The sequence below is a fragment of the Prionailurus viverrinus genome, chromosome B1 (genome assembly GCF_022837055.1).
Source record: "Prionailurus viverrinus isolate Anna chromosome B1, UM_Priviv_1.0, whole genome shotgun sequence".
Taxonomy (NCBI): Eukaryota; Metazoa; Chordata; class Mammalia; order Carnivora; family Felidae; genus Prionailurus; species Prionailurus viverrinus.
In genome coordinates this window covers 165,967,587-165,980,789 of record NC_062564.1, presented here as the reverse complement: position 1 = coordinate 165,980,789, position 13,203 = coordinate 165,967,587, and the positions used below count along the sequence as shown (strand labels likewise).

Here is a 13,203-nt window from a genome sequence, read left to right as displayed (position 1 = left end):
AGTCGGTTGAGCATCTGACTCTCGGTGTTGGCTCCAGTCATGATCCCAGAGGTGTGGGATCAAGCCTGGCATCAGGCTCTGCACAGAACTTGGAGCATGCTTAAGATTCTCTCTCTCTCTCTCTCTCTCTCTCTCTCTCTCTCTCTCTCTTTCTTTCCCTGCCCCACTCAAAAAAAAAAAAAAGGAATAGATTTCATCAATAATTTTTATATTGATTCCATGTTAAAATTATAAAATTCCAGATACAGTGAGTTAAATAAAATACATTACTAAAATTAATCTGTTTCTTTTTGCTTTTTCAAATGTAGCTACTAGACGGTTTTAAATTACACATGTGGCCGACATTGTATTTCTAAGGGACAGTGCTGCTATAGACCACAAAGGAAGCAAGGTAGTGGTAAATTGCAATTGCTTTATTTTTGTCATACTCATACTTAGAAGGGAGCCCAGATGTAGAGAGCAACATTTCTTCTTTCAACCTTCTCTAGGAAGAGCAACTGAACACTGAATTGAGATTTCAAATCAAGACGGATATCATCTAGGGCCATGCACAACAGTAACTAAAAAACAGTAACTGAAAAAAATATATATATCTCTATATATTTAGGTATGTGTAGAGACATATATATCTCTAGCAACTTGTGTTCTTACAAAGCACCTCCACAAAGCATTATTTCACTGAATCCTCCATCATAATCCTGTGAGAGGGACCTTGTTCCCATTTTTCAGAGAAAGAAACTGAGCCTAAGGAAAACGTACTTGCTGGAGGCACAACCAGCTCCTAAGTGACCAGCAAGAGTCTGACCCAGGTCTGCAAGCATGAGCACCCAGGGCTGCCCTGAGCCTATTTCCAGGCTTGGGTTGAACAGTTTAATCAGGTTCACTCTACTTCCTGAGTTATTTTACAACCAAGCTTCCTAACTTTCAGAGATCCAACAATTCTTCCTTTTTCCAAAAAAAAATTTATTCCTTTTTGCTACTCTGAACACTTTATTATTATTATTATTATTATTATTATTATTTCTTAACTGAATACAGACGGATGCATGTCCTACCTAGCCATTTAAGGAAGATGATTTTTCTCCTGTGTCAAACTGCTCCTCAGCTACACCCAGAGGCACACCTGGCTCCCAACTTGGTCCCGGGTCATCTGTTGGAAGACCCCAACACCCATGACTGTCTCGCCCCACTTTCCACCACCCGCAAGCCACATGCATTGGTGAAATGCTCAGCTCTGACTTCTGGCCAAAAAAGATATCCCAGACAGATGGGACCTCTGGTGATCGGATTTCCCCTGATCAGTCTTCCTTGGGGTTGAACAGGCAATTCTGCACTTTGGCAGATGGTCACCGTAAGAAGAATCAGCAAAAAGAGCCACAAAGAGGGAAGCAGACGTTAAGGTCTGCTAGGATGCTTCTTCCCCAGATAGCACTTCTCAAAGGTTGGAAAGAGAGGAAGGAAAGAAAAAAAAAAAATGGTACAATGTGCTGCTCATTTTCTCTGCCACATTAACACTTCAGCTTTTAGACCGAGAAAGCTTGGAGAGCATCTAGTCCAACTACCTCATTTTACACATGAGGACACCAGGATCAGATTAAGTGACTTGTGTAAAGTCTCAGAGCAACTTAGTATCAGATGAAGACTAGAATGCCCATTTGCGATTTCCTGTTTTTGTTCAACTTGGACCAAAATTGTTCTGAATGATCACAGAGAAATACGTGAAGTAAACTCAGGGAGCATCTTGCTTTCAGGATGAGGCTCTGAAATGGGCACACAAAGGTGAAAATCGTGGGCAGTCAAAATAATCCTTGAAAGTCCTTAGGAGAAGTGCCACACTGGAGACCAATATAACTTCCGTAAACAAATTCCACGTGCTCAGTTTTTCCAGAGATGGAGCAAGCTCGTCAGTTTAGCACCAGATTAACGAACTGGCTTGAGGTCAGAGGACCAGAAGGCACAGAATCACATGTAGACCTGCAACACGAACACATAGAAAGGCACCAGTGTTCTGACACTAACGGTAGACCCCCCTTCTCATATCTCGGGTTCTCATTCTGGGGCACTAGGTAGAATGACCAGCAATGTGATTCATACCACTTAAACAGTTAGCTCTCTCCCCTGCACTCTTGATAAAGTGGCCATTGCTTAGTTGAAAACTAAAGCTCCCGAGGCGCATGAATCTTTGTGTTCTGTTCACTGGTGTAGCCCAGTGACTAGTACTGTGCCTGGCATACAAGTGTTTGTTGAGCAAATGGATGGATCTACTCCTCCTTCTGTCCAGGCTGTGTGGCTGGCTTCTCATAAGCTGAAGCAATTTGGGTCTAGCACAAGACTCAACCTCTCAGGGTATTATAGCCAGAAAAATTCACATGGAACTGTTCATAGAGATTTTTCACCACCTGTGGGGTTCAGGGACCCCCCAATCAAGATTTCCTGGTGCTACTGTGACACTTTAGCAGAATGACCTTCGTGGCTTTGGAGGTGCACTTTCATAGCTGCACAAAGACCTTTCTTTAAAAGCCTCCCAACTGCTGGAAATAAAAGGTGCCCTTCAGCCAAAAGGCTCCCAGCGGTGCCAGGCTAAGCACAGCTAGTGGCACCAAAACGTTCTTCACCACCCACCCCAATATTTTTTGCCCACTCCTAAGCCAGACCTTTGGCTGCCTGGCCTTTCTCCACAGATGTCCTCCTGAGCTGCTGACAGAGTTTCAACACCGATATTGAATGGCAAGATGGATCACCTACAGGACCACCCTGGATCCGCACTGAGCACTGAAACGTCGCTTGTCACCACCAGCTCTGATGGCTTGATTGTGTAGAAACGTACTGCAGGAGAATATTCAAACAGCTGCTGTAAGGTGAGCTAATGGAGGCAACTGCCAGCAGGCTGAGAGGAAAACATAATTTATAGGCATCCTTCAGCAGAGCTCAGAGCTGAGCAAACACCCCTGCAGAAAGGCTCACGGATGAGGCGGGCAGACAAGCTAGTGCTCTCAGAACACAGTGGCTCCACCTGAGCCAAGAGATATTAGAGGCCAGGGACAGGGCTGGGAACAGTGACAGGCTCAGGAAGGGGCTGTGGACAGCACACATAACCTCCCAACCCGTGTGGTGATTCTTTGTAAGAATAACAAACGCTGCGGACTGTATTTGGAACAAAGCAGATCCAGCAAAGTCCAGAAACAAAATCAACCTCTAGGGAGTTGGGAATCCAAGCAGGGAAAAGATTGTCTATCTATGCTTCTGTGCTGGCTAGAATAGTGTCCCCCAAAACTCACGTCCACTGGAAACTCAGAATGTGAGCTTACTTAGAAATAGGGTCTTTACACCATAGGTTAGCTAACTTGGATTTAAATAATTAAAAAGAATACGAGAAAAGAAAGAAAGAAAGAAAGAAAGAAAGAAAGAAAGAAAGAAAGAAGGTCCATCTTTGTAATTGGTTAGGGTGAGGTCATACTGGATTAGGGTTAGCCCTTAATCAAATATAACCAGTGTTTTTATAATAAGAGAAAAGATGGCACAAGAACAGACTCTCAGGTCAATGGAACAGAATAGAGAACCCAGAAATGGACCCACAAACATATGGCCAAATAATCTTTGACAAAGCAGGAAAGAACATCCAATGGAATAAAGACAGTCTCTTCAGCAAGTGGTGCTGGGAAAACTGGACAGCGACATGCAGAAGAATGAACCCGGACCACTTTCTTACACCATACACAATAACGAACTCAAAATGGATGAAAGACCTCAATGTAAGACAGGAAGCCATCAAAATCCTCGAGGATACAGCAGGCACAAACCTCTTTGATCTTGGCCGCAGCAACTTCTTACTCAACACGTCTCCAGAGGCAAGGAAAACAAAAGCAAAAATGAACTATTAGGACTTCATCATAATAAAAAGCTTCTGCACAGCAAAGGAAACAATCAGCAAAACTAAAAGGCAACTGAAAGAATTGGAGAAGATATTTGCAAATGACATATCAGATGAAGGGTTAGTATCCAAAATCTATAAAGAACTTATCAAACTCAACACCCAAAAAACAAATAATCCAGTGAAGAAATGGACAAAAGACATGAATAGACACTTCTCCAGAGAAGACATCCAGATGGCCAACCGACGCATGAAAAAGTGCTCAACATCACTCATCATCAGGGAAATACAAATCAAAACCACAATGAGATACCACCTCACACCTGTCAGAATGGCTCACATTAACAACTCAGGCAACAACAGATGTTGGCGAGGACGCGGAGAAAGAGGATCTCTTTTGCATTATTGGTGGGAATGCAAGCTGGTGCAGCCACTCTGGAAAACAGTATGGAGGTTCCTCAAAAAGCTAAAAATAGAACTACCCTATGACCCAGCAATTGCACTACTACGCATTTATCCAAGGGATACAGGTGTGCTGTTTCAAAGGGACACATGCACCCCCATGTTTATAGCAGCACTATCAACAATAGCCAAAGTATGGAAAGAGCCCAAATGTCCATTGTCCATTGATGGATAAATGGATAAAGAAGATGTGGTATATATATATATATACACACACACACACAATGGAGTATTACTCGGCAATCAAAAAGAATGAAATCTTGCCATTTGCAACTACGTGGATGGAACTGGAGGGTATTATGCTAAGCAAAATTAGTCAGTCAGAGAAAGACAAAAAGCATATGACTTCTCTCATATGAGGACTTTAAGAGACAAAACAGATGAACATAAGGGAAGGGAAACAAAAATAATATAAAAACAGGGAGGGGGCCAAAACATAAGAGACTCTTAAATATGGAGAACAAACAGAGGGTTACTAGAGGGGTTGTGGGAGGGGGGATGGGCTAAATGGGTAAGGGGCATTAAGGAATCTACTCCTGAAATCACTGTTGCACTATATGCTAACTAACTTGTATGTAAATTAAAAAAAAAAAAAAGAAGAAAGAACATGGAGACACAGGGAAGAAGGACTATGGAGGTGGAGCCTGGGGTGATACAGCTATGAGCCAAGGATTGCCAACAGCCACCAGAAGCTAGGATGAGGGGAGGAAGGATTCTTCCCTAGAACTTTCAAGGGACATGGCCCTGCTGACATCTTGATTTTGGAACAGTAAGCGAATACATTTCTATTGTGTTAAGCCACCCAGTTTGTGGTTATTTGTTACAGAGCCCTTGGAACCACCTAGCTAGTTCCAAATACACCTCTGTACAGTCGTTCATTCACAAATAATTAATAAGTACCCACTATGTACCAGGCGCTCTTCTAGCAATGAATGCAAACACAGAAAAATCTCTGCCTTCTCAGCGTAGGAGCTTCTCAGTGTAGGAGGACACAGAAAATAATCAGAATAAAGAAGTAAAAAATGGTCTGTCAAAGGGTAGTGAGTTCAGGAAGGGGTCCTACAGAATAAGGCAGAGGTATTAGTTTCAAATCTAAATAAATCGAACACTCCCAGTAAATTTCGATGCAAACATTGAACCTAGTATTCTAGAACTGTCATTCGTGTAAAAAAATGGTACAACATGGGAGGGCATAAGGGAGAGAGAAGAGCGTTCCTCTATTATGTCAGAGTTTCTGCTCTAAAACTAGGAAAACCATCAGCCATAAGGCTCATTGTGAAGGGAAAAGAATACATTAGCAAAAACCATCAAGGCTGAGAGGGGATGCCCAAGGACTTTGTGGCTAATTCACACTTGTTGGTTGATTTATAAAGGAGTCTAGCCATTTACCATTCAACAAGTGCCCCGTGTCAAAGACCTCAACAAAACAGAAGTGATTTAGCTATACAAAACCACTCTTTGGGAAGAAAAGAAGCAAAAGGAGGCAACTGAACAGAAAAACTGTATCATCCAAGAGCCTCATTAAATTATCACTCAAGTAAAAGAAAGCTCAAGAGAACATTCCACATTGAAGATGTTCTATCAACATCATACGGTAGCCACTAGTCACGTGGGATTAGTGAACACTTGAAAAATGTCTGGTGAGACTGAAGAATGGAATTTTTCATTTGATTTAATTTTGATGAATTTAAACAATGACACTAATTAAATAACAATGTGTGACCAGCAGCTACTCTATTGGAGAGCACGGGTTTAGAATCACAGAAGCCTGGCTGTGCAGAAAAGCCTGCAGACTCATTGGATCTGAGATGGGACCAGCTCTGTAAGTAAAAACAGGTTAGGGAGACTTCATAGAATGTACAACTATCATGGATAGTCTTTCCGGGACATATTTATTTCCTTAATTCTCACAGCGTTCTTATAAATGGCCAACAGTATCATCTCCATTTGCTGGATCCAGGTGGAACATCAAGGTTCAACAGGAGTATCTGACTTGCCCAGGGCTTTGTAGCTTTCAAGGGGTAAAGCCAGAGATTTGAACTTAGACACCAAAACCCATACTCTACTCTCCAAGGCACCCCAGCTAACAGCACCTTTCACCCTTGTGATTTTTTTTCCATTCCTACTCTCAATAAACAGTCTCAAACACAAAAGCATGTATGTGTGTGCACTTTGCATGTCCGGGTAGATTTTGTGGAACAGGTTAAGTCTGGAGGTTGCTTGAGCGCTTCCTGCGGATCGAGTGTTCTGTACTGGTCAGTATTCCTTTAGCCAAGCAGCCCCATTTTCCGCTTGGCCAGGGAAAGTGGAATGCCTAAGACAGTGATGGGGCAAACGGGATGCATGGGTGCAATTCTCCTCATGCTCTCCGGGTCATGCCAAAAAATTAACGTTTTGCAGCATCTTTAATTTCAACACCGCCAGCTAAAGTGTGTGTTCTTGGATAATGATCCCGCCTTCGTCAGTACATCCTGAACTTGGCTCCCTTTCTGGTAGCAGTCGGGCATTCCTTCGCAGAGTTCTGTTTCCACCAGCAAACCAGTCTACAAAGACAAAAACCTAAAAACTACAAATGTGTACCCAGAAGCCGTCGGAGGCTTAGCCAAGAATTGGTCTTTGCCGCTCATTGTTCTCAGAGGTTCCCCGCGGGAGGAAAGCTCCACTTTCTGAACTGCGAGGACAGCTTCCCTGGGAATGCCCAGCCCGGCTGCTTTCCTGTCGGACTCGCAGCTCCGAGCGCCAGGGGCTCGGTCTGGGATTGACCAGCAGTGCTAAAAGTGCCTACACCGCCATCCACCGGCCCCAAGCTGGTGGCACCGGGGGTGGGGCGCCCGCCACGGGAGCTGGGGCAGAGTCCCCACAGGATCCGACACGACACCACCCTCCTCCCGCCCGCCTAGCCCTCGGTCTCCGCTCGCACAGAGCGGTCACTGGTCCCCGACTCCGTGCAGCCGGCACCGCCTGGCAGTGAGCGGATTCTGCGACCCTCCTGACCCCGAAAAAGAAGGGCGGTCGCAAATCAGACCCTGTTCCTGGGGGCTCAGGCCAGTGCGAGCCGTCTGTGACGCCCTTCCCTCCCTTCCGTCTCCCGAAGTAGGGGCAGCTTGGTCCCTTCCCAAGACAGGATCGGAGCCCGCCAAACCCAGAGCAGCTCCGAGCCTGCGCCCCCCGGAGGCCGGCGCCCGTTGTGTCCAGGCGGACTTGCGCCAGAGACAGTCGGCGCGCAGGGGACGCGGGAGGTCGCGGCACGCTGCAAGCGGGGCGGGTTCTGGGATAAGCCAACGCTCAGAATGGGCCGGCTGTCCGCGGGGGGAGCGAGCGCGAGCCCCGGCTCTGCGAGGGACGGAGACCGAGGGGCGCGCAGTCGGAAAGCAGGCTTACGTCTGGGGCCGGCCGGGCTGCTGCGCAGTGCTTCCGGGGCCGGGGCGTCCCGGGGGTCCGCGGCGCTGGCGCGGAGGGGAAGCCGGGGATCCCCGAGGGGCTCGTGCCGACGGCTCCTGCTGCCGCCTGCCCCGGCGGCCGCGCGCCGCCCAGTCCACTTGCCGCGTGCAGGGCGCCCGGCCGAGGAGGGACTCTGCGGGAGACGTGCCGACGCCCCTGCCGAGGAGATCTGGGTCTCCGGACCGACGCGACTTGGACGTTGAAGGAAAGTCTGCTCATGACCTTGCGAGGGTCGCGGACGCTGGGCGACCCGTGGAGGATCGTGCGCCCCGAGGACTGGTTGCTGGGAGCTCAACGCCGCCGGGCAAGCCGGAGCTCACCGACGGCGGGGGAGGAAGGTGGCACCGAGGGGAGGAGGACGCAGGGGAAGGAGGGGTCGACCCCGAATTCATCTGCACTGAGAGGTCATCCGACCAGTTTGCGGGCAAGCGCAATTCGTGGATCTTACCTGCTCCGGGGCTCCGGCTGGGCGGTAGCGCTCTTCCCGAGCCAGGGCTGGGGACTGTTTCCTGGAGCACATGACTCGCTTTTTCCTCTGCCCACTCTTAACCTGGTCGCTTTTCTTTCCCCGTTGTGCCCCTTGGGGGGGGGGGGGGGGAGCGTACTACGGACGACTTGCTCCTCACTCAGGAAGAGACAAGTTGAACTTCAAGGGACAGGGGCCCCACATTTTGTCTGCTCCACAGATCCCACCCGCGGACCACTCCCTCCCTTCACTGCCGTCTCTGGGTCCCACCCATACGAGCCCTTAAGGACAGATCCTCCGCAACCCCACCTCTTTTGCATTCAAAGAAGTTACTCTTCAGGGGCAGAGGGGGAGGCCAAGCAGACTGCTGGCTCCCCACCCCCCCAGACTTACACCCCGCGAGGACGGCAAGAAAAGAAGACCTGAAATTTGGGGCCCTGGGAGACAGAATAGTTGGGAGCAAGAGTTACTTCTCGGCGCCCCAAAATCTCCTTATCACATCCTACACCATTTTCTTTTAGCCAGAGCTTAGCCAAGTAAAAATCGAAATAACTGCGGGCACTGGCAATAAAAGGCCAACTTTGTTTTCTCAAAAAAAAGATGTAACGTTTTGAAGGCGAGCATTATTTGCATTAGACAAATAGAAACTTGCCTTCTGTTACATATTCGGTGAAGAAACTGCTTTTGCAAAACTGCCTGAGACTTTGCTGAGCTTTGCAGGCATGTGGGGGAACCTCAGGCTGCTTCCCTAATAAGCCCACGTGGCAATTTCCTAGGGAGGGATCCACAGGCTGCCCCCGAGGGGTCCGGCAACCCTGCTTTTCTGTCATTCGCTATCATCCGCTCTTCTGCAGACAGCAAGGGGGGCACTGCCGGTATTTACAAGGGTAAAGATTCCTTTCTCATGTGAAGGCCAAGACAGTTGTCATCTGTCCGGGGGTGTGGGGGGCAGGGAGACTACATTGCATTTTTTTCTGAAAAATGAGTTTTTATCCGACTTCGGTCAAGATCTTAATGGAAATTTCAAAAATGATTCATGAGGTCATGGAATACACCCATCTCCATTTTTCTGGTGGAGGCCATGCATAGTCAACAAAGTATGCACCAGGCACCTGTTCCTTGAATAATATTGCTGAGGGAAACTGTCTACCTTTGTACAACTGGGGGGAAATCTGTATTTTGTTTCTGAAATGAAATGAAACAGTAAAAAATATATAGTAAAATAGTTGAAACGCTGATTTCATCAGTGTTCCAAACATCAGATTTGAAATCCAGTATCTGACAAGTTTACCATCATTCAAAAAATTAAGCTCTTAGTATCTGAGGCAAGCTTTGTGCTAAGCACTGTACACGGATTCTCTCTTTTGGGTCTATCAACCCCTTTATGAAGTAGGTACTCTTACTGTTTTAGAGATGAGGAAGATTTCGGGAGCTGAAGTGGCCGAGGTTACACGGCTAGACAAGTGCTGAGCTGGGATGCCCCCGAAGCCTTGTAACTTGAGGACTGTGTTCTTATTGAAATACTGCCTCATCAGAAGTTATTACTGCAGGGACACCAGTCTGAAAACGAAGAGCCTAGGGGATTCTTCAGCCGGCTCTACCTTGAGCAAATCACGTGGCCTTCCTGAGCCACAGTTCACTCCGTTTGCGAAAGGAGGGTTGGATTCAGTCCTCAAGGGTTCTACAGGCATTCCCAAGGCTGGTATGGATTTGTGTACCCTCCTTTCTCTTCCACTTTCTGCCCTCTGGTGGAGGTGCTGCAGGAACTGTGAAAGCAAAGTAGATAAATCAGTGGATTGGAGAGAGCTGGTGTGGACGGGTGTCCCTCTCTCTTCCACACCAGCTGTGTTCTGAGAACTAACACTGCTTGCATTGCTGGTGTCAGATAAGAATTCCTTAAACTTCTTTCCAGAAAAAAAAAAAAAAAAAAAAAAAAAAAAAACCCAACCAGTTCTGGTTACCAATGGTACCAGAGTGAATACTTGAGGTCTTGGTGGCATGACAGGAAACATCTATTTTTATATACTTTGTACGAAGGGTTTATAATGTAAGAAATCACAAAAATGTGAGAAGTCTCATAACATCTGAAGTACTTCGAATGTGCAGAGAGCCCACAGTAATCTTCAATGCCCCGAGTTATTCCTTTTTAAAAATTTGCCACATTTGCTTTTCAACTTAAAATAACAACCACCGGCTAGTCTCTTAAAATGCTTTAATTTTACAAGAGAAACATTTGGAGCCTTTTGAAATTTTTGTCTAGTACTTCCAGTGTATGTTCAACTAGTTAGATCATTTAAAAGAAATAAGACAAACCTTAAAGAGGTTGGTGGGAAAGATTAACTTCTTAAACATACTGAATGTATCTCTGCAAAGGATAATTTTACAGATGAAACTTTGGTCACATATATGACAGACCTCCTTAATGCTTAGTACTACAAATGAAGGCAGTTTGAGAACAAGAAAAAGATATTTTAAAGCTGCAGCCAGGCTCCGAGGACGGTAATAGGCAAGCAGTGGCTAAGACAGATATGCTACCCCCACGACCTATCTATTTAGCTATTCATTCAACTAATACTCATTTAGGATTTGCTAGCCACCAGGTGAACAAAATAAGGGCTCCTGCCCTCAGAGAACTGTCAGTCTAGTAGAAGAGATGCATTAAACATACACAAAGAATAAGCTATGTAAAAATACTTGAAAATAATGTGAGGCTGGCTTTAGGGGATTTAGAACGTGGCAGTTTTAGCTGAGATCTAAAGATGCAAAGATTTTTTTACACTGTTAAAGAGCAAGAAATAGGTGGACTGGAAATTTACCTGTTGCAGGGGAGAGTTTAATTAAAAAGACAAAATCAACATACCCTTATCAGCACACTGAAATATTGTGCATATGTTAAGAGTAGCATGGGTAGACCTTCTGCTTTGCTGTACATATTATTACTAGTGTATCAGTCCCCTCCTCTACTATACCAGAGCAGTCATTCGGGGAAAAGGAATAAGAATTGGCCCAGGAAAATTTCCAAAGGAATTTTTATTTTTAGCGCCCTTGCCCACCTAGTGCTGTTTCCTCACCAACAGGGCCCCTTCCTGCAATTTGTCCAAACGCCCCTACCTTTGGCCAGCATTCTGCCTGCTCTTCAGAGGGATAGTGCCCACCTCATTGACAGTGACCACATGAGCAAAAGCTGAGGTGCCTCAGTTCACGACAGACTTTTCCCCCTCTGATTTGTGAATCCATTTGTAACAGAGGTCTTGAAGTTATGAGATTAAGTCACACTTACCTATATTATTATAGCTAAGATTTTTGTTAAAGTTTTTTTTTTTTTAATGTTTACTTATTTTTGAGAGAGAGCGTGAGCCGGAGAGGAACAGAGAGAGAGGGAGACACAGAACCCAAAGCAGGCTCCAGGCTCTGAGCTGTCAGCACAGTGCCCAATGCAGGGCTCGAACCCATGAGCTGTGAGATCATGACCTGAGCTGAAGTTGGACTCTTAACCGACTGAGCCACCCAGGTGAGTGGCTAAGATTTTCTAACCACTATGTGACCAAGTACTTCACAAAGGGACATATCTATTTTGTTTTTGATCCTTGAAACAAACCTACTTTCCTTTGCTGTAAAAGGAGAATGCATAGGCTGTCATGGCAATTTTTAAAACGTAAACTGCTTTAAAATAGTTGCAGACATATAATAATAGCTAATGCTTGTCACTATTTTACAAAAGGAAATTGAGGCTTACAGAAGTTAAACAATAAGTGTTGCAGTGTGAATAGCATCCCTCCCAAAACCAATGTCCATTTGGAGCCTGAGAATGTCACCTTCCACATTTGGAAATAGGGTCCTTTGAGATGTAATTAATTAAAATGAGATTATACCGGCTGAGTGGACCTTAAATATACAGAGGAGACAGAAAAGGACACAGACCCAGAGAAGAAGGTCATGCGAAGACAGAGATGAGACTGGAGTGATTATGTCCACAAGCCAAGGACTGATGCCCACAACCAGAAGCTGAGAGAGGGGCATGGAATAGTTTTCGGTCTCCAGAAGCAGCCAATCAATCCCACTGTCACTTTGATTTTGGACTTCTGGACTCCTGAACTGTGAGAGAATAAATTTCTGTCATTTCAAGCTACTCCGTTTGTGGCCATTTGCTATGGCAGCCCCAGAAAACTAATGCCAGCATCTACTCTGTGGCGAGGCGTGCCCCCTCTGAGGTTACAGCGGCAAACAAAACTGCACTCCTGCCCTCATGGAACTTATGTTCTAGTGAAGCAGGTGAGACAACAAGCAAATCCATGATACAATGACAGGTACTGTTTGGTGCTAGGAGGAAAAAATATTGTAAGGTAGAGGATGGCCAGATGATGATGAAAAGGGAATGTCTCTCTGAAAGTGTTTTAACTCAAATGAATCTGGACTGTGGAATTTCAGGCTGTATGTGGGTAACTCTTCACAGTTCTACATAAGTACATGTTGCACATTAACTGAAATTGAAGCTTAGAAATAAGAGAAGCACAGCAAATAAGAGCCCTAAGCTTACCCCAATAGACCAAGATTCTGCAATACCTGGAAATGGTTTTCCAGGTGGATGCCTGGTCTCTCTTGTCCGCAGAAGCGTTCGAAGCTCCCCCTCCCAAATTTGCATCTCTTCTAGGGGGTGCTTCTTCCCTCTACGAAGCTCACCGACTTATAAGTAGACTCTAAGCCCCAAGGATTAGGTGGTCTAATCACTGCCACTCAATACAGAGGACAACTTCCAAAGACCAGAGAGGAGACATAGCTGCCCTACATCAATTCTGACTCCAGAGCTTAAACATCTGCCTCACTAACACCCAAGGACGGGCAAAGGTAACACCTGGAGGAGTCACCTGGGTCATGTGAAATAACATGAAGAGCCAAAAAAGCTTTAGGTCATCTTGAAACACTACCACAGATACTTACCTGCGTTTAAAATTTTTAACAAAAA

The 13,203-nt window shown here is 45.8% G+C and overlaps 1 protein-coding gene across 11 annotated transcripts in view; it reads right to left on the bottom strand.

Moving 5' to 3' along the window:
* CORIN (corin, serine peptidase) overlaps positions 1–8,775 on the bottom strand; it is a 259,284-nt gene extending 250,509 nt beyond the window's left edge. For 5 of the 11 annotated variants that reach the window (XM_047857500.1, XM_047857499.1, XM_047857504.1 and 2 more), the window contains exon 1: positions 7,715–8,200. In XM_047857500.1, coding sequence (XP_047713456.1) covers positions 7,715–7,993 — 279 coding nt within the window. In that variant the 5' untranslated portion in view covers positions 7,994–8,200. Of the gene's footprint in view, positions 1–7,714; positions 8,202–8,222 lie in introns of those variants that run through there. The other 6 variants (XM_047857498.1, XM_047857507.1, XM_047857503.1 and 3 more) reach the window with 5 other exon arrangements.
* Positions 8,776–13,203: the final 4,428 nt, after the last annotated feature.